This window comes from Trichechus manatus, unplaced genomic scaffold (genome assembly GCF_000243295.1).
Source record: "Trichechus manatus latirostris isolate Lorelei unplaced genomic scaffold, TriManLat1.0 scaffold00017, whole genome shotgun sequence".
Taxonomy (NCBI): domain Eukaryota; kingdom Metazoa; phylum Chordata; class Mammalia; order Sirenia; family Trichechidae; genus Trichechus; species Trichechus manatus.
The window spans coordinates 9,919,111-9,941,300 of NW_004443953.1; the positions used below are offsets into that span (position 1 = coordinate 9,919,111).

The 22,190-nt window shown below is 34.2% G+C and overlaps 1 protein-coding gene across 5 annotated transcripts in view; it reads left to right on the forward strand.

Annotated features, from left to right (window-relative positions):
- The window catches only part of GRIK2 (glutamate ionotropic receptor kainate type subunit 2), a 781,170-nt gene that overhangs the window by 283,839 nt on the left and 475,141 nt on the right, over positions 1–22,190 (forward strand). For all 5 annotated transcript variants that reach the window (XM_004372421.2, XM_023727604.1, XM_004372423.1 and 2 more), the window contains exons 2-3: positions 1,599–1,766; positions 5,512–5,769. In XM_004372421.2, coding sequence (XP_004372478.1) covers positions 1,599–1,766; positions 5,512–5,769 — 426 coding nt within the window. The remainder of the gene's footprint in view (positions 1–1,598; positions 1,767–5,511; positions 5,770–22,190) is intronic.

Below are 22,190 nucleotides of genomic sequence, written 5' to 3' on the forward strand. Positions count from 1 at the left end.
CACACTGCTATTGTTCCCCACGTAAGTAAGTCACCTGATTTGGTTCTTGACATCTTTTAGGCACTTAAATACTTATCCTTCTGCTTAGCATAAGTCATCAAGCTATTTTAAATATATTCAGGGTACTATTTCATAATAAGTTGATTACTCTGGTAAAATACACCACCACTTTGGTTAAGATAATGCAAAAACAAAGTATTTCCAACTAATAGGGGGTCAACAGATTTTTCGATTTCTTCTAAGTATAAATTTGTCTTATCCCTGAGTCTTTTTTTATTCCTGTTCTTGTATGGTTAAGTGCTTGGCTACTAACCAAATTGTTGGCAGTTCAACCCACCAGCAGCTCTGCAGAAGAAAGATCTGTCAGTCTGCTTCCATAAAGATTACAGCTTAGAAAACTCTATGGTGCAATTCTGCTCTGTCACATGGGGTAGCTATGAATTGGAATCAACTCAATGGCACCCAACAACAACATTCTTCATATTTAGAGGCATTGTTACAATACCATGATCATTTACTAATTTAGAATAAGGAGTTTGCTAATAGTATGCTAATCTGACATTCAAGTGTCAGAAGACCTTTGATGAGGTATGCATTGTAAACTGTGGAACAGGCTTATATGAGGGAGTTTAATTTTTGAATGACTGTGTTGAGAGCACATGATATGAACTTTTTAGAGTACTACTTTCCTAACAACAGAGGTTTGAGGGGGTGAGGTGTCAGGGCTTCCCCTTCATTCCATTCACCAAAACAGCTATAAGGAGGAGACTCTGTTGGAGGCAAAGGTCCCACTCAAGCCCATCCATCCCAGCTGAAGAGAGAGATGCTATCAGGGAGGAGGAAGACTGAGGAAAGAATAGGGAACTGGGCTGAGAAACAGCTGTTAGAAGGTGACAAATTGAAGGGATATGCTTTTTATACTCTACATTTTATGGCCAAAATTGTATGCTACAGTGTACTTCCCTGATTAAGAGATTTCCATAGTTTTGGAGAGGTAGCCTTCACAAATGTCAAGTATCTTCTGAAAAAAGGACAGAGTAAAAGGAAGAGAGAAATGCTACTTTGTTCTCTTTTCTTGTAAGTCAAATGCTGGAATTTAAAAGTAAATACGTTTTTTCAGCTTTTTACACAATAAATATCATAAAAATTGTGCTAAAAAATTCTGATGTCTGAATTAACAGAGAACAATTTGATATGATTTTCCCAATGGTTAACTTTATAGCTTTATATCAATACAGAGGACTGATTACTTTGGAACTGTGTGCGTAATTTTGGAGGGGCTAATTTTGAGAATTTAAGACAAGATCTGTATATAAGTAGGCCCTAAAAGAAAGAATTACTAAAGAGAAAAGGTGAAATCATATTAAAATTACATTAAATTTTGACAACAATACCAAGGCAATTTTGTTAGCATGGATTTATCTAAAAATGTATGTCCCAAAATTTGGCATAGGAAAAAATGTGCTAACACAAACTCTGTGTACATAAACAAATCACACACACACACACACTCAAATGCACACACATGTACAGACAAGTACAGAAACTTCTGACATTTTCTCTTTTGTAAGAATCACGTGATTATTCTCTTTTTCCAGGTGGTATTTTTGAGTATGTGGAATCTGGCCCCATGGGAGCTGAGGAGCTCGCATTCAGGTTTGCTGTGAACACAATCAACAGAAACAGAACTTTGTTGCCCAATACTACCCTAACCTATGACACTCAGAAGATAAATCTCTATGACAGTTTTGAAGCATCGAAGAAAGGTAATTAATAGATATTTAACATAATGTTTTGTTGAATTCAAATTTCCATGTATTCTTATCAATTTTTTAATTCCAACATGTGGTTAATAAGTTGTTAGGAATATTTTAATGTAAAAGTTTAATAACCCACCTAAGTTTTATCAGCGATGGTAAAATGATACAATTTTCTGCTGCAAAAAACTTCTTATAGCATGAAATGCAATTAGATCGATGCTAAGAAATTTTTTTACATCAATCCGTCTATCTTATTACTAACATATTCCTATTTTCAAGAATCAAATAAAATAAAGCAATAACGATCAGTGAATTTTAACAAGTTTTTAAATCTATTCTTAAATTTTTATTTGCATGATCTTTCAATCCCACTCTATTATTACCATGCTTTTAATTTGCTTACTCTACTTTGAAAGTTCTGTGGTTCTAAGTGATTTAAAAAAGTCAGCTCAACCTTATTAAAACCTTATAGGAAAATTTTAAGCAACATTTATTTTATGTATACTCCATGTCCACTTTTTTTTTAACCACTTAATGTTTGTTGGACCTGAAAATAAATATGAAATGAAATAAAAGTTGGATTATATAAGTAAATAATTAAAATGCTTTCTAAATTTTATTACTATTATGTTGTAAAATTATGTTTTAAATGATAAGTTAGGAAAATAATTTGTGTTGTACGAATTTAATATTTATACGTGAAAGAAGGAAATACAGATACTATTACCGTGCTATTGTTTTAACCAAAACAACAGGTCTTAGTAATAAATGTATTTGACAGATGTTTCCATAGTCACATTTAATCTAAATAGGTGATTTTTTCTTTTACCTAGTTAGCGTTCATGTAACAGAAATTAAATTTCATAATATAAGATTTTCTTAAAGGAATAGGCTTGCAAAGCCATTTGTTTTAACTTAATATTTTTAAAGGATGTTTGCCTTTCTGTAAGGTTAATATTGTTTTTCTTACTACCTTACAGTGATGAAAATTTACATAATTATTTATCATTCCACCTTGGTACAGATTTCTTCTAAGCTAATTAATATTAATGGAAGCTGATGAGGTACAATATTTTTTTAGATGAAATTTCCTTCTTTACCCCTAGCTAGCTAGTGTTTATCAAAATCTACATTCTGCCTGTCCTTTGAATTAATATCTTTATGAATGCAAATAAGTTTCCACATTTCGGAACCATGTCAGGGTGATGAAAGTTTTTAAGGCTGAAAAAAAGGTTAAAGTTTATTGCAAAATACTACATTTGTCATCATAATTGCAAAATAAGACATTAACTGCAAGACAAGTGCATTTGATTAGTTACATAATTTGTGATTATTTCCATTAGAAAGAAGAAGCTCTGCCTCAAATGAAAGCATTTAGACCAAAGAATATGGAATATAAATGCAGTATAGATAAAATATTAATAGATTTCTTAATGGTGCCTTCAAAGGGGCAACCTAAAAAACAGACTAAAATGTTCCAGCAACGGACAGGTTACTATCTTGGGAATACCCTAGCAAAATTATGAAGTGATAAAGTCATCTGCCTCCCAAAATATTAAAAGAACTTACAAGCTTTATCACCTATTAAAAAACTCATTAAGAATCAAATCTATCAATCGACTTTGGCTTGAAGCTAGGAAGAGCTCGAATAATTGCATGAGTAACTTTTTCTTTGAAATTTTGAAAGGGTGAATCCCATGGTTTGGATGTCATCCTGAGAAGTTCTTTGTTGTTGAGCTATTATTGCTTGGAGGACGCAGTGATATGTCAAAGAATAATACAAGGGAGAGATCCAATATAGTTTTTAAAATTTGTGGGGGCTCAATAAATATATATTGATAAATATATTAATGACTAATTATAAAATTATCTAAATGTTCAGTTGGGCATTTGTAACATTTTTTAAAATTATTTTTCACAGGCAAGGGATAAGAGAAATTTCTAAATGTTAATGCTTTCTCTGATATTTGGTGTTGTACTTTTAATTAGTAATACTGGTTTGCTCAATTAATGAATTCTTTGATGTATTGAAGTTTGATTTATTATTTGAATCATACTTTGCTTTTAAATGAGACCTCTGATAAATCAAAATTCTAATTCTTATTTCAAACACACTTAGGAACATTCTAAATAGCCAACCTAATGTAATGTTTTAAACTTTTCTTGGTTTGTGTTTTGTCAAAAACCTCAATGTATGTTGAGTAAAAACATTTAGGCTTTAAAAATAATATATTCAGTCACTGTAATTCAATGTTGTATATAGAAGATTTCTTAAAAACAAGCAAATAAGCAAGCAAACAGCTTTCCATAATTGACCTATATTTGCTCATTATAGTTTGAAATGACTTTTGGACTTAATTATGCTTTTCTGCTGATTCAGAATTCTAATCCTTATTTGAAAAATTAGAATATATATATTTAAAAATAATTATTTAGATTATATTGAACTTTGAAGAAAGTTCAAACAATGGGTTATTGCCACTAAATTTTACTCAAGTATTAAATAACTCAGTAGTTAACAAATCATCCATCACATTGTGTTTTAGGCAGAAAATTCTCTCAGGAAAAATTCTAGAGAATTTCACACAGTAGGACCATAAACTATCCATTTTGGAGGAAGTTAAGTCTGAACACCCAATTGATGCCTAAATACTGATAACAGCCCTCTTCAGTTTTGTTTAAATATTTTCGGGGATGGACAAACCATTGCCTCTTGGAGTAGACTATTTTAATTTTGGACATTTTCTGCTTCCCATTAGATATTTTTAAAATATATGCTTACATTGGGTCAAAATCTGTAAAAAGCTTCAAACCACTTTTCCTAATTCTTGCTTTGGCAGTCAAATGAAAGAAGCTTAAGACTCTTTCACAGGCCAGGTTCTTCAAACATTTAAAGATAATTTTCATGTTTCTCACAATTATTTCCTTTTCTAGGCCAGAATACGCTAGTTATTTCAGTGTATTTAATGGAGTTTCGGGTCCTGTCACATTTCACCCATTCTGATCTGAATATGCTCTAGTTAGTTTATACATTTCTTAACTACTATGATTATTATTGATGTTTATAAAATTTCCTATGAATAAATACAAAGTTTAAAAAAAATTAAGAATAATGTAAAAGACTTACAGCATCCAGAAGTCAAATAAAGAGGATTGAATGCTTATCCGATGATTTCAGTGCCTTTTCTACTTGCTGAGATTAATCCATATGGAATCACTCTCTATGAATCATATCTGAATTTGTATGAGTGAATGTATGCACATCTTGACCTGTATCATATGTGAGAGTATTTAACTCTGTGCTACCATAGCTTTTTGAGTGGCTAGTGGGGAGTAAATAACTTCAGATTAAGAATTTGAAATTATAAAGGATGGCCAATGAATTTGGGAAGTAACACCATTCCTCTACCTCCCTGACTTGCACTATTTTTTCCAAAATAAACACCCTGCATAAATTTTTGAGAAATGCTTCTCCTCTCTCTCCCTCTCTCCCTCTCCTTGGCATTATTTATATAATTATTTTAAAATTGAGCTGCAGGTGTCTGGGTGAACTAATTCCCCTTGTTACAGACTAAAATTGTTCAGAATCAGACAGATATTAGTGAAGTAGATGTTAAATTAAAAAAAAAACAAAAACAAAAGCAAATCTTTCTTCAGGATACCACCTTTGGGGTTACATTAATAATGCGGTATCTGTTGGCACACTGGTTTCTCTCCTCTCATTATTGACAGACTTCTATCTCCTCTTCAGCCTGTGATCAGCTATCTCTTGGGGTGGCTGCCATCTTCGGGCCATCACACAGCTCATCTGCAAACGCAGTGCAGTCCATCTGTAATGCCCTGGGGGTTCCCCACATACAGACGCGCTGGAAGCACCAGGTGTCAGACAACAAAGATTCCTTCTATGTCAGTCTCTACCCAGACTTCTCTTCACTCAGCCGTGCCATTTTGGACCTAGTGCAGTTTTTCAAGTGGAAAACCGTCACAGTGGTATATGATGACAGCACTGGTAAGAAAAATCAGTAGCCTTTGGGGCTATGCTATATTCTGGTTTTGTTTTGTCTTTAAACAAAGTTATAGGATGGAAAGACATTTGGTACCAAATACCAACACTCATTTCACACATTCAAAGAACAACTGACTCATAAACTTTTTTCTCTATATTTGTAAAATGACTACATTTTAATCTGAAGGATCATTTATTTTGAACTATAATATTGGGTGAAGGACAGAAATAGTATTAAGTATTGTATTGAAACATTTATTGGAAGAATTTTTCCTCTAACTTAAGATGAGTTTCCCTAAGCAAAACCTGATAATTGGTTGACAGTGAAACTTATCAAGAAAGAACAGAATTTTACTTTAATAGTTTCTTTAGCTGTTTATATGCAAAAAGAATTATAAGTAATAAACCTTATAACTGTACAAGATGCTAATGTTTGAAAAGCTTATTCTCAAATGGGGAACATTATGATATTCTTTGAAATATGCTGAGATTCTGGAGCTGCTTATGTGTAGACACAGTTTAGAGACTTGGGAAATAGAATTTACTAAGTGATATTTGCTTTGGAGTCTTAAATGAATATTATTATGATTATTTGCTGTCTAGAGGTTCCATGTGCTTCCTTGTTTTAATGTTTATTATTATTTTTATATATGAATGGTAATCTTGAGGTATCAATGGAAAACAAGTCTCATATCGATATGGAAGTAAACTGTAAAAATAAAGTTTTAATTTTCCTTAGAAGCTATATTTGTGAAAGGAGTGCATGCCGTTTTGGTGATTATATAGTAAGTGATTTCACATTAAGATCTATATAGTGTTCTTTAAATTAGAATGTAAAAAGATTTTTTTTTTCTTGGCCATTTCACTCTACCTTCATATTCATATTGAGATTGAAATTCGTTTGAATTTGAATTCTTCTAAAGTAACCAGGAGCACACTTTGTTCCTGAATGCAGTGTATGGAATTATGTGCAGAAATTAGTTGATTTGCCAAAAAAAAAAACCATCTGCAAATTGATATAGGAACTTCTCCCAGGAGAATAGACAATAGGGAGTTACAGAGTTGGAAAAATAATGAAACTAATTTGAAAACATTTTCATTGGGATAAGGAAGAGTGAGTTTAAATATAAATTAGTAAGAGTAATTTTGCTTTTCTCATAAAAATATAAAATTTTTATAAATTTAACCTAGAATTACATTAATAAAAGTCCTTAGAAATAGCTTAAATACCTTTGATGTGTCTTTAAGCTCAAATTAGAACTATTAAATTTATGCTGTTATGTTTTAATTCCCTAATCATTATTTTTCTGTCAATGGTAAAGTCCTATATGCCAATATTTGAATGGCAGGTTGTATGTGAATGGTGTCCCTGGACTTGTATAATGTGATGGCACAGGTATATTTATTTACAAATTGGTCCATTTATATTTATGGATGACAATATACAGAAGTATATAAATATAGATACACATGCATTGTGAATCAACGGATTATTTACTTCTCCATTCTCTCCTGATACAGTTCAGGTGAATATTACCCAAATATCATATATTCTCAAATATATAAATTTTATATATAAATATCATATATATATATGGGTATGGGCGTATATATATGTATGTATATGTATCTAAATCTATATGTATATGTTGTACATGTGATATTTTGTATTTACTTCTGATTATTTTAAAACTGCTAATGGTAGCAAGAATATTGGTAAATGCTCAAAATGTTTATGGATATACCACCTTTCTTCACTATTCTGTGTGTTTGTGTGTGACATTTTTACTTACTTCATACATGTGTTTTATGAGTGCTTGAATAAAGAGATAATGGGATTTGTGATCAAGGTTATATCACAGTTTGGTAAAGTAAAGCTACATATGTAATTGATCTATCCCTGATTTAAATTATATTTTAAACATTTATATAATCAAAGAAGATTTAAATAGAGAAATATATATATGGTTACTTGTTAGAGTTGTATACTTTTAATGGAGTCCTGACTTCAGGTGAAATTTATTAAAATAGTTGGAGTTAATATATCTTTGCCACTCCCATTGGTTTGAAGGTGACATAAATGCTTTTATAAGGTCTGATGATCTGCTTCCAAAAGGTCACAGCCTTGAAACCCTGTGGAGCAGTTCTGCTCTGCACACATGGGGTCACCATGAGTCAGAATTGACTCGACAGCAACTAACAACAGTGCCAACTGAGAATGGTTACAGAATTATTTGTAGGATAAGTATGCCTTAAAAAAAGTCTTATGATGAAAAAGCTTATTAGTGTCCTATTGTATGCAGTGTTTAATGCAACAAATATTGAATTGAGCACATGCTACATGCCAGGAACAGTTACAGGTGTGAGCATATGCCTGTGAAGGAACAAAGTCCTAGCCCTTGTTCAGTGTCTTGTGCCTATTTAGGAGTATGTGATTGTTCATGTTTTCAGTATTATTTGTAATAGACTGATTGCATTTGTAACAGACCACTTGTAGTCCCTTTTAATTTAAACTGCTTTTGAGAACTTAGGTGTTCTTGAAATGTTATATGATTCTGACAGAACTGACTCAAAGATAGGCAGAATAGTCCCTTTGAAATGTATTCATAAATATATAAAAATAAGGTTTTTCCCATCTTTTTGGATCTGTTTAAAAGTCTCCAGGTGGAATTTTAATGATAGAATAAAACAGAGGATATTTATAAACTTTTCCAATTTTGAATTATTGGCAAAGTTAAACTAAAAATTAAAACTTTGGAATCTGAATAAACACAGTATAGATATAAATTAAGTAAGCTTATAGGAAGAAGGAGTGCTGAGTATGATATTTATTCAGGAAATAACTTGCATTCAGAGCTTTTCCCTTCTTCTTCTGTTTATAAGATAGTATTTAAGAGATCATTGGACACTGAGCTTAAGTGAACAAATGACTATTTGATGATACGAGAGGAAATCTGATTATAGCTAGGCCTGTGAACTGAAATAGAGAAAACACCATCTCATACTCAACAAGATAAATATTATTGACTCCATTCCCAACCTGTGTATCTGCTGCTTACTGCAGGAAACACATGTGCCATTTTTCGTACATGCTTCCTTTTTCCCTTTCCAGATTTATTTGTTATGTATGCTATTCCTCCCATTTATATTCATTTATATTTTGTTGTGTTGTCCAGTTTGGTACTTGATAATTATACTTTCCTCTAGTCTTTGTTACTACTCCTAAACAGATGGGATGATAGATGACATATAGTGCTGGAGTAGGAGAAATTCTTAGAATGATGTTAACGGAGCTGTTTATTTTTTTATGATAATTAGCATTTGTTATCATCATGGATGAATGCTTTTAACACCCTGAAAGTCTGTTATAACTCTGAATGATGTCCAAAAATGATCGAAAAGAATTGGCTCCAGATACAAAGCTGTGTTTCTGTCAGTCACTTTGGAACATATGATTCATTTTAAATATAAACTAAAAATAAGTTGGATAGCTGTCAGCTTGTAAGCAATTCCAGGATAAATTGTGAATATTTGCTTTAAATTCTCTGTGTTTCATCTTTGTTTATAGATCAGCAGTCCATTAACAAAGAACTCTGGACTGGTAAACAGAAGCTTGAGATTCTGTTCCCAGTTTTGCTACTAACTTACTGGTGCAACTTAGAAAAAGAGAAGAAGTTAATAGAAATGATTACATAATTTTTTTTAATGAACTATAATTCACTAGGCATTGTGGTCGCTGTTATCACATATACTGTTTCATTAGTATTCCCAGCACTTCTGTGAGTCTCAAAGGTAACAGGTTATTGCCCCACCAGTCTTGCCTCCCCCAGTGACTGGCTCTTCTGCTCACCAGCAACTAAGACAGACACCCGAATATCTTCCTTGATTTCTTCCTTTTCTCGGCCCTACATTTAAGCTGTAATGATGGTCAGTCCTACGCTTCTATGATCTCTTGAATCTCTTCCTTCCTTTCATACTTTCTACTATTTCTTAGGTCAAGATCACCATTGTCTTTCACATGGGTTATTACTAACAGCCTTCTAGCTGGTCTCTCTACTTCAATTCTGCATTCCTTGAATCCAGTCTCTGTAATGTGGTTTTAGTAACTAAAAAAAAAAAAGCAATCCTGATCCATTCCCCCTCTTAACTGTTTCTCATTTACTCTAAGGATAAAGTAAAAACTTCTTAACAAGCCTTATAAGGCTTGATGTGATCTAGTTCCTGTACCTCTCTAATGCATGTGTGCCTCTATCTCCCACTTATTTCTTTCAAATTTAGTCATTCCGTTTCTTTCATTTGCTGAAAATACTGTTCTGTCTGCCTGGGAGGCACTCGTACTGTCCCTGACTCCTCCGACCCACTAAATGCACACGTGTGCACGTGCACACTTGCGCATACAGGTTCATGCACACCATCTGGCTTGGGTGTCACAAAGAAAGACTCTCATGCCCCCCTGCTCCAAAGTCTGGAATAGGTCTCCACCAACACGTTCCCATAGCACTGTGATAGTCTCATGACACTCCCCCAAGAAAGCACTCATTGCACTATGAATGGCTTGTTTTCATGGGTATGTGCTCCACTGGATCAAACACAGATATGAGCAGGATGGACACTAAGGCTGCTCACCGTTCTATCACCACCACCTAGAACATTTTCTGACTCATGGAAGTACGGTAATAAATATTTAAGAAATAAATGCATAAGATGTTATTGGATCTGTATTATTGGATCTGTAGTATAGACAAAGAAACTCAAATGGGTTAAGTAATCTGCCCAAGATCAACTTAGATAGATGGCTTTTAAGTGAAGCCCTGGTGGCACAGTGGTAAAGAGCTCAGGCTGCTAGCCAAAAGGTGGGCAGCTCGAATCCACCAGTCGCTGCTTGGAAACCCCATGGAGAAGTTCTTGCTATTGAATAAATAAGGAGCCCTGGTGGTGCAGTAGTTAAGTGCTCAGCTGCTAACCCAAAGGTCGACAATTCGAATCCACCAGCTGCTCTGCAGGAGAAAGATGTGGCTGTCTGCTTCTGTAAAGATTACAACCCTGGAAAAGCTATGGATCTGCTCTGCTCTGTCCTGTAGGGTCACTGTAGGGTTGCTATGAGTTGGAATCAACGCGACGGCGATGGGTTTGATTTTGGTTTATTGAATAAATAGAATCAACAATAATTTTCAGATATGTAGGTATGCTTTTTTCTATCATTTCAAAATTTTTAGAGGAAATTTATAGTAAATTGTGCTTATATCCTATTTCAACTGCAAATACACATTATCTTTACTCATTTACTTATTTGAACAATCATTCATCAAGCATCTTGTGCATACCGGGTTCTGTGAACAGGAATTCCAGAACACTTAATTGTGCTCATGAGAAACCTGTATATAGATCAAGAGGCAGTCATTTGAACAGAACAAGTGGGTACTGCATGGTTTAAAATTAGGAGGTGTGCATCAGATTTGTTTCCTTTCACTATACTTATTCAATCTGTATGCTGAGCACATAATCTGAGAAGCTGGATTGTATGAAAAAGAATTCAGCATATGATTGGAGGAAGACTCATTAACAACTTTCAATATGCAGATAACTCAACCTTGCTTGCTGAAAGTGAAGAGGACTTGAAGTACTTACTAATGAAGATCAAAGACTACAGCCTCCAATATGAAGTACACCTTAATATAAAGAAAACAGAAATCCTCGCTACTGGACTAATAAGCAACATCATGATAAACAGAGAAAAGATTGAAGTTGTCTAGGATTTCGTTTTGCTTGGATCCACAATCAGTGCCCATGGAAGTAGCAGTCAAGTAATCAAATGATGTATTGCACTAGGCAAATCTGCTGAAAAGGACCTCTTTAAAAGACTCGATGACACTTAACAACAACAGTGATAATCACAGCAGACAGGATTACAGACAGAACTTCGACTCCCTCCATGAGCTCAGAGTAGAGCAAGCAGGGGAGAGTGACATGTGATCAGGTTGTTATTACAATGTAACAAGTATAGATAAAGGCTTGAAAAGAATGCCGGAGCTCAGGAGATGAAGGGTTTAATGCTGGCTGAAAAAAGGCAGAAGAGAGTTTGGAGAAGGTTATATCATCATGAAGTTATCATGAAGGATAAGTAGAAATGCTTCAGCTGGAGACGGGACGAAAGCGAAGAACAGGTGTAAATGAGAGAATGCCTGAGGGAGCCTGTTTGTCATGGTGCTGCAACTACTTCATTATTAAGATGGGGGCAGGGGGCATACACGAGAATTTATAAAACATGGGAGAGATCACAAAGAGCCTTTTACTAGCTACACTCCCTCTTCTGGACCCGTCCCTGGAATATGCATGGTTATGGCAAGACTAGTTATGTTTATATGATGTAATTCTGCTTTCTAAACCACCACTGTGTGTCTCAGGGATGTGTGTCTATTCATTCAGTTCCTTTCCCAGGAACTGAGAAAGGAACACAGAAAGAAGGACATCTGGTAGGCTGGAATATTGTGGTTATTATGGTCTTTGATGTCAGAACATTCTGGATTGAAATTCTTGCTCTGTGTGTAATTTTTAGCAAGTTGCTCGCTTGACCTCTGAAAGTCTGAGTTGATACACTTGTAAATTGAGATTAATATGTATTTTACAGGATTTTTGTCATGATTGGTGAGATATGTAGTTAAAGTGCCTCATAGAACACAGATAGTATGAGCTTAAAACTGTCAGCAATATACATACTATGTACCATTTATTCCTTACTATATTCAATGAGAAGTCCCTGGGTGGTGCAAAGATTAACATGCTCAGTTGCTAAATGAAAGGTTAGATATTCAGCTCCACCCAGAGCACCTCAGAAGAAAGGCCTGACAATCTACCTCTAAAAAATCAGTAATGAAATTCCCGTGGAGCACAGTTGTACTTTGACACACATAGGGTCACCATAAGTTGGAGTCAACTCAATGCCAACTGGTTGGTTAGTTTTACTCTATGAAGAAGGAATTATTATTATTCCCACTTTTTTTATAAGAGAAAATTGAGACTCAGAGAATTGAGGTAATTTGCCCAAGGTTACCTAACAAGTAAGTGGTAGATCTGGGTTTTAAATCTGGTCAGCTCCAGAGCCCAGTCTATTAAATACTGTGATACAGTAGTAGTTGTTGGGTTTTTTTTGTTTATTTCCATATCACTTGTGTTGTTATTTTAAGCAAGTGAATTTTTAACAGACCTCTCTGACTGCAGTATGAAGAATATGCTGGCTTATTGAGGTGTGGTGGAGAGTAGGGCAAGATTGGAAGCAAGAGAATTTCTGAATTAGTTAAGTTGAAAATAGATGAATGTCTCAATTAAGGAGGTTCTTATGGAAGGTTGCTGAGGTAGAGAATTCCAGTAAAATTTAGAAGATAGAATTTATTGGATTTAGCTAGTAAATAAGGGAAGAAGGTAAGGGAGACAGAGAAGATAAGAATGACCTCTGTTTTTGGTCTGGCCTACTAATTAACTGACCGTTTACATAAAAGGGAAGTATAAGAAAAAGAGATTTAAGAGAGGAGATGGTAAATCCAGTTCATAATATATTAAGTTTGAGGCATGTATGAAGTATTCACTTGGGATCACCCAGTGTAGTTGAAGGTATCATAAAAACATTTTGAAAAATATGAATTTAACATGAGCATATAATGCTCCCACTTGAGTTTTTGCCTTGTGGATTTCTTTGTCTTACGAGGAAATTAAGAAAACTGACAAGGAAACAGGATCATGGTATGAGAGAGTTCAGCTAAGGAATGTAAGTGAGCAGATAATCAAGGAGATGAATACATACATGAGAAGAATTTAGGGGAGAGAATGTAAACTCTTTTAATTAATGAAGGAAAATCAATTATCTGTTTTAGGAATCATAGTATTTAACAACCTGAAATTTGATTGATTTCTCTGATGTGAACATTTAAAAAATGGCTGATACTTTTATCCTAAGAAAAAGCAGAAATACCTTCTTTACTAACTTATTAACTTGGATGAAGTATATTTATAGACTGTGGTCTAGATATATTGAAGTTAGTTTAATAAAATGGAAAGTCAATAAATAATAAGAATTCATTCATTTTATCTTAGACCTATGTTTAAATAAAATAATTCAATAGGAGAAGTTCATATGAAAATATATATTCCTAGAAGACACTTATTTTTTTATTTTTAATAATATAAAAATATTTATATTGCAAAACATAGAACCACATAATTTTGATTTTATTTCAAGGAGTGGGGTAGTTTGGATCTAAGATGATTATATGTTGTATGTTCTAAGTACAAAGCTTCAAGTGCCATGTTCCCTAATTCCAAGTGCAAATACAATTAGCAATTACATGTTAAACCTAATTATTTGGATATAGTTGATTACATAGTTTGGTGGATTAGTGTTTCCACAAAGTTAGTTATGCCTTAACGTAGTTTCTTTATTCCTATTTAAGCAAGCGTAAAAATAGAATATTATTTTATGGGTTCTGATTATATGATAGCGAATATTTATAAATGTATTCATAGACCTAATTCTTTCTGTTATAAAATTTTTAAAATATATGCCAACAATTAAAGACAAAAACTAAAATTTCTAACCTACAACAATCACATAATTCATTTTCTGCAGATAGTGAAATAAATATATACATATGTCTAAAGAAATAAAAGTAGCAGATCTTATATAAAACCTCAATGGTCAATGATATTTGCTTTTGTTGGAAAAGAAAAAACAAATCATCAAGTGAGAATAATTCTCCTGGTGATGGCCAGACACTGCCAGATTTTCTAAATTTAAATCTGGAACATAATGGCATGAGCGTCTTGGCATTTTCCTCTAGCCTTTTCCTGTTCTCGTCTGTCCTCCGTCTTTGCAGCACAGAAGGAATGATAATACCTATATTATCTCTCTGAAACACTTGACAATTTTGACTACTCCCTCCTTCGAGAAAAAGAGAACTCCTTTGGCTTGTGTAGCATCATTGCTTCCTTGTTACCCCCTTCATTTTAGCCATTTATTCCCATTCTCATACTCTTAAATTCCTTTCTTTCTCTTCTCCTTAAATGCTAACTTTCCCAAGGTCTCCTTATTTTCTCACTTTTTTTCCTCACTTTTCCTAAATCCTTTCATCTAATTTATGGCCTCCTCTACTTCAGTGCTGTAGACACATGGATTTGCATCTTCTGCTATTTTTACCAAACCCCACACTCATAGATCTAGCCACCCACTGACCATCTTCACTTGGATGTCTCACAGGCACATCTAACCCAACATGACAAAAAAAATAAAAAAGACCAAAAAAAAAAAACAATGCAATAGAAATTTTTTTTTAACTTTACCCCAAACCTTGTTCTTTCTGCTGAATGTCCCTTTCTATTGAGTTGCTGTAGAAGATCCCTAGTGATCTTTCTAGATTTCTGTCTTTCTCTCATCCCCATTTCCAGTTGGTGACTAAAAACTTGTTGTTTTTATCTCACATTTCTCAAATTCATCCCTCTCCTCCATCCCTACTGCCTGTCTGTTAACATCCTTATGATTTACTACAGGACCATGTCCTTCCTCTTGCCCTATTTAAGTTCATCTGTTAATGGAGGGAAACCCTGGTGGTGTAGTGGTTAAGAGCTATGGCTGCTAACCAAAAGGTCAGCAGTTCAAATACATCAGGTGCTCCTTGGAAACCCTATGGGACAGTTCTACTCTGTGAGTTTGAATTGATTTGATGTCGAGTTTGGTTTGGTTTTTATCTGATGCAGACACAATAGTCTCTTTTGAAATGACCATCTGGTGACGTCATTTCCAGGTTTAACGATGATAGAGTAACTCCCCAGTGCTTGGAAGGTCAAGTTCTAATCCCTTAGCGTGACACAGACAGCCTCCATCATTGACGCTTGCATGCCTCTCTGGTTTTACATCCCAGTATTCCTCTCCCTGTCCTCCATAACAACAAAAATGTTATTTTACTATTCATAAATATTTGAATTTCTGTGTAATCCAATCTATCAATCAGGGATCTCTAGAGAAAGAGAGCAAATAGGATACAAAAAAAGATTTATTTTAAGGAATTGGCTCACAGGATTGTGGGGGCTGGCATGTTTGAAATCTGTAGGGCAAGCCAGCAGACTGGAAACTCTCGGCAAGAGTTGACAATGCAGTGTTGAGGGAGAATTTACTCTCTGGGAAACCTCAGTTTTTTTCCTCTTAAGAACTTCAGCTGATTGGATGAGGCCCTCACCCACATTACCAAAGGTCATCTCCTTTATGTAAAGTCAACTGATTGTAGATGTTAACCACATCTATAAAATAGCTTTATAGCAACAGCCAGATTATTGTTTTATTAAATAACTGCGGACATAGCCTAGCCAAGTTAACACATAGAAACTACCTATCACATGCAATAATCTTATTTTTGGTAAAAGAAAATTTATTATATCATAAATATTAAAAATTAAAACTCTTAACTCATCCTTACATTTTAATGTGTATCAGAGAGAGGATTACCCGGTGTCTTAGTTCTTAGTGCTTCTATAACAGAAACACCACAAGTGAATGGCTTTAATGAACAAACATTTATTTTCTTAAGGTTAGGAGGCTAGAAGTATGAATTCAGGCCACTGGCTTTAGGGAAGGCTTTCTCTGCCTGTCGACTCTGGCGGAATGTCCTTGTCTCTTTTCAGCTTCTGTTCCTCGGTTCCTTGATGATCTTCTCGTGTGGTGACAGCTATCTTGTCTCTTTTGTTCTTGCTTTTTCCGTACTGGATCTGCTCTTTATATCTCAAAAAAGTAATCAGCTTAAAACACATCCTACCCTGACATGGCCTCATTAACAAAATGAAGAAATCCCTCTTCCCAAATTGGATTACATACACAGGTAGAAGGGTGAGGATTTACAACACATAATTTTTGGGTGACACAATTCAGTCCACAGTACTGGGCTACTGTTAAAACTAGAAATTCCTAGGGCAAGCCTATGATTCAGTAATTTTGGAGTTATATCTATGGGCTTACAATTAGAACAGGAAACGTAGCTAATTGTGTTAGGTGTTACTACTCTTTACCAACAACTGATCGTCTCTGCTTCTAGACTTCAGGGGTTTGTAGTTTCTAATTCCTTGAAGTTAGGTATGGCCATGTGGATTGCTTTATCCAATGTAATATGGGCAGAAATGGTGTTTCTTATAGCAAAGTGGAAGCATTTAATTGTCTGAAGCTTAATTGTTCAGTTCACGTATCCCTCCCTGCCATAGCAATTGTGCCATAAAATTGAAGCATCCTAAAAATGTTGATCCAAAATCCTGAAGACATCTTCCCTGCAGAATTACCTGGATCTACAGCAGACTTTCTTTTATGGGAGATAAAATATTGTTCTGTTAAATGATTTTGGAGTGATTTTTACTTTAGCACATCCTCTCCTAGTGTTTCTCCATCTTAAATATGCATTAAAATTATCAGGAAGGATCTTTAAAACACAGCTTGGCGATCCTTACTCCCAGTTTCTGATTTTGTAGGTGTGGGATGTGGCTTGAGAATTTTTCTTTCTGATAAATTCCCAGGTAATAATAATACTGCTAGTCTAGAGACAACACTTTGACAACATTGATCTATCCAAACTTGACTGATACACAAATTATTATTTTGAAAAACAATTGAGGTAAAGTCAAACCTGGCAATATAATAAACAAAGGCATCATTTTGTAGGTAAAAACAAGTTTAAAAAAAATTAAACAAACCTAGAATGGTGTTATAATGCTTTGAAGGTAAAAATTATCAATCATTTCTTAAAAATATTATTTCAGTTTTCTGAATTTATACCCTGAATAGTATTAATTCTGCTAAATATTCTTGTCCTTAGAGTATTTTTAACAGTTTTGAATTAGTTTTAATGTGGATAAAGAACATTCCACTATGAATACAGTAAAAGCTGTCAAATGTTATAAGATTTAGAATAATCTTGCATTGATACAACATTTTATAATAACTATTTGAGCAAATTTATAGATAGTTTCATTTTTTAATTTAACTTTTAAGTAGTTTTTTTAAAATAAGTACTAATTGCATGGGTAATTATTCTGATTTGTCAGTTAAGCATTTTTTAAATATACAATTCCATTCCATTTTCATAGTGAACTTTTTATCCAATTGAAATAATTGGGTTGGCATTAAAGAAAATTAAGTCAGCCCTTGAAATCTTATCTCTAGCTTGTTAATTACCCTATTAATTACATAATATGAAATGACAAGCTATAATTCCCTTTCCTAAAATATGGCTGAAGGTCAGAGAGCTATTTTACTGGCATATTGAGAGACCAAAACAAATGATGCAAAATTATTTCTTTTAAATACCATCAGATATCATTGAAAACTCAGCCAAGGGATTAGATGAATCTTTTAAACATAGTCTTTTAAAATAATTTTTATCTATTCTTAAAGAAAACAGCACCTACAGTTTTTATATTAACAACTGATTTAGCAAGGATATTTGTATTTCTTTGTTAAAAGAAGCCAAATCTAAAGGGCTTTCAAATAATGCCCATGTTTTAGCCCCTTACATTGCTGACTGTTGAGGAAGGGTTCCATATGCTTTTAGCCTGCAGAAAAGATGGAAGAGCGTTTACAGAGGTTATTGGCAAACCAGAGATAAACAACAAGGTTCTCTGTGCCCATTAAAACAATAATTCTTGAGAATCACTTTTTTTTTTCCTTTGGTGAAATAAAGTAAATCTGAATTATGCAAGGAAAATTTTCCACACACAGTGTCCTTTTGTGATATTGTTTACATACTTGTGTATGTAGTTTTCTCAATCCTATTGTAATTGCTCACTATTTAGGAGATGTAGATAGATTCTAGAAGATTTTGTAGGACTAACAGTATTATTCGTAATTCTGTTGGTCATTGGCATAGAGTAGAGATAAACATTTGTGTAAAATTTAGTTGTAGTTGTCTTAAAGTATGTATGTTGTTGTTGTTTCGTGCCTTTGAGTCAATTTCAACTCACAGCAAGCCTGTATGACGAGTAAAACTGCCCCATAGAGTTTCCTAGGCTGTAATCTTTACAGGAGTAGATCGCCAGGTCTTTTCTCCCTCAGAGCTGCCGGTGGATTCGAACCACAGACCCTTCATTTAGCATCCACGTGCTTAACCATTACGTCACCAAGGCTCCTTATTAAAGTATGTAGAATATACCAGAATACTGTACTCAGATTTCTTAAATCCAGTCAAATTTCACTTATATCAAAATATGCCATGTAAATGATACAACATTGATTTTTCATTGTATGAACTTATTCAATGGCCAGTAAACTAACATAGACCCTTTAGGGACCTCAGGTTCCAGAGCAGTACATGTGCTGCTTCAACTATTATTCTTCAGTTTTGTCCCATTTCTCCATCAATTCTCAATGTGAGGTGAAAAAGGGTCATCTCTTATTAACTCCTATAAAATAATATTTCATTTAAAGGCATGTTTGAAGGCAATTGCTATTATAAGTATCATCTTTCTCTTCATAAACTTAAGTCTTAACACTAATTCTTTATTAAGTACTATGTTGGTCAAAAGGAGCCCTGATGGCTCAGTGGTTAAAACGCTTGGCTGCTAACTGAAAGGTGGTGGTTCAAACCCACCAACTGCTCCGTGAAAGAAAGATGTGGCAGTCTGCTTCCTTAAAGATTAAAACCAAACCCTTTGCCATGGAGTCGACTCCAACTCATAGCGACCCTGTAGGACAGAGTAGAACTGCCCAGAGGGTTTCCAAGGCTGCAGTCTTTACAGGAGCAGATTGTCACATCTTTCTCCCAAGGAGTTCCTGGTAGGTTCAAACTGCCAACCTTTCAGTTAGCAGCCCATGCTTAACCACTGAGACACCAGGGCTCCTCTCTGTAAACATTACAGCCTTGGAAATACTGTGGGGCAGTTCTACTCTGTCCTATAGGGTTGCTATGAGCCAGAATCAACTTGACAGCAGTGGGTTTTTTTATGTTGGTCAAAGAACAACCAAAGATCACCAGGTTGGTTCCTATTTTCCAGTACTTAAAAACAAATAAATTATAGTATGCTAAGTACTAACAGAGAGACACATGAAAGATACTATGGCAAAATAAGGCCAAGAGCAAGAAGCTCCAGCAGGTTAGAGAAAATAAATAGACATGACGTTAAAGCTGAATCTCAAGGGATGTTAAGGGTAGTTGAAATAGCAAATGCAAAGGTAGAGAGCTGTGAAACAGTATGGTGAATTTGTAGCATGATGAAATTTTTACTGTGGTTGAAACCCAGAATATGTCAGCTAGAAATACCCAAAAATAAGGATAGGTTAAAACAGATCATGAAGTGTCTGGCATTTCCTAAAATAAGAACATACAAGCATTTAAGAACTAAGGAAAGTTAATCACAAGCAACTATGTGGAGGGAGCTGACCATGGACCTTCAGCTGACTGAATATCACCAGACAGGTCAGAGGCATAAATAGGTTCCAGATTGGCCTAGGGATAATCCTGGTTTGGGCTTCTTAATATTGGTTACTGGGAAGCAATGACGTTTCAAGGACAAATTGACATAACTAATTTTTTTTTAAAAAAAGAAACAGGTTTTTAAAAATATATTTTTGAATTTTTTAAAAATTATTAAGTTTTATAGATATTCATGCTGCTCATCAAATATGCTTAGCTCTGCTTCCAGGCACAGAGAAGAACTATACACTTTCTCATCCTCTTGAAAGTTAGGCAAAGCCATATGATTTGCGTTAGCCCATGGAAGGTGAGCAAAAGTACCGACTCACTTCTTGATGGATGTTTTAAAAGCCTGTCACATATTCTTGTCACATTTTCTTTCCCATACCATGATGATGATGAGAGCATGTGTCCAGATTGAGGTCCTGGAGTGACCACAATGAGCAGAGCCACCCTAACAATCCATGTTGGACATGTAGTAAAATATGAAGGCTGAGATTTGGGAGCTGTTTTTATCACAACATAGCAGCCTATCCTGAAAGATAAAAGAAGCAAGACATACTTGCTATAGCACAACTTGATAACAAAGGGGAGAAGAAAAAACTTAAAATTAACCAGAATTTTACCAAAAAGAGATAAGGGCCATTAACTATTTCGATATTTACCTCTTAACTCCATCTGTTGTTATATAGAAGTTTAATTCATCATACCAGTTATTGACTTATTTGTGACAGATACTCTGGTAAAGATTTAGGCTACCGCTATCTCTCTCAGTAAGGTCACTTTTCTGTCAAGAGCTATTATGTTATAACCCAGCTTGTAGTCAAAGCCGTAGATTCAGATCCACGAATGTATCATCTGGCGATCATAATTTCTCTCTTAAATTGAAAAATGTGATACATAAGAGGGTTGTTTTGAATCTTACTGAGACGATGTATGTAAAATAACTGGCACACAGTAAGCTAAGCAAATAACTGCTGGAAGGGTTGTTTTGTCTTCCAAGAGACTTGCTTATTAAAATTTTTAAAATATCTGATACCTTTAAGATATAAACCATTTTTGTTCAACAAAACTGGAACATAATGTAAAAATTCCCCATTTCTGCTAAGCAAGTAAATGTCATATTGTTCTTTAAAAAAAACATGAGATCACTCGATTAGTTGAAAATTTTCATTTATGGAATTGCTTTTTCACGATGATATTTTTATGGCACTATTAACTAAAAAAAAAAATCTTGAACTTCCTTGCTGTTAACTAGTCCTTATTATCCTTCTAAGATAAAATTTCATTAATGCATGCTTATTCTGCATACAAGTAGCTCTTCTGCTCTCCACTGTGTCTCTAGCACAAGGGTCAAATAATAAAACATTAGCTTTATTATTGAACCCTTGTTACATATGAATGATATTTACAAATTCTTGTGTGTGTGTGTCTGTGTCTGTGTGTGTGTGTGTGTCTGTGTATGTGTCTGTGATAAAACTAGTGAAACAATCTAGGGCTTTAGACAGTATTTTTTATTTTTGCCATTTCTTTTAGTATTTCATTAAAAAAAAATAATTGAGACTTTCTACTCTTCTCATAAAACTTTTACTTTATTCCTTCTCTCCCCAACAAGCAATTCCATGAGGTCAAAGAATTTGTCTTCCTTAACACTGTGTTCTCATCTCTTGGAATAGAGCCTGATTCATAGCAGATGCTCAATACATATTTGTTGAATGAATGTATGAGTAAATACTATACAGTTATGGGTCTAAGAACTCATATTCTAAACACAACTACATCTCCCAATTGGCTTTTAAAGTAAAACATTTTGTTATTTTCTTGGTGATTTAATTATAACGTTGCGTGTCTAGTTGAGACAGTGCAAGATTTACTTGTGTTGATTTAAATCTAGTTAATTCTTATGCCCTGGCCTTTTGATCATGTAAAAAGTAAGCATAATTACAAAGGTGTATAAGAAATCTTAGTGAGTGATAGAAATATTTGTTATCT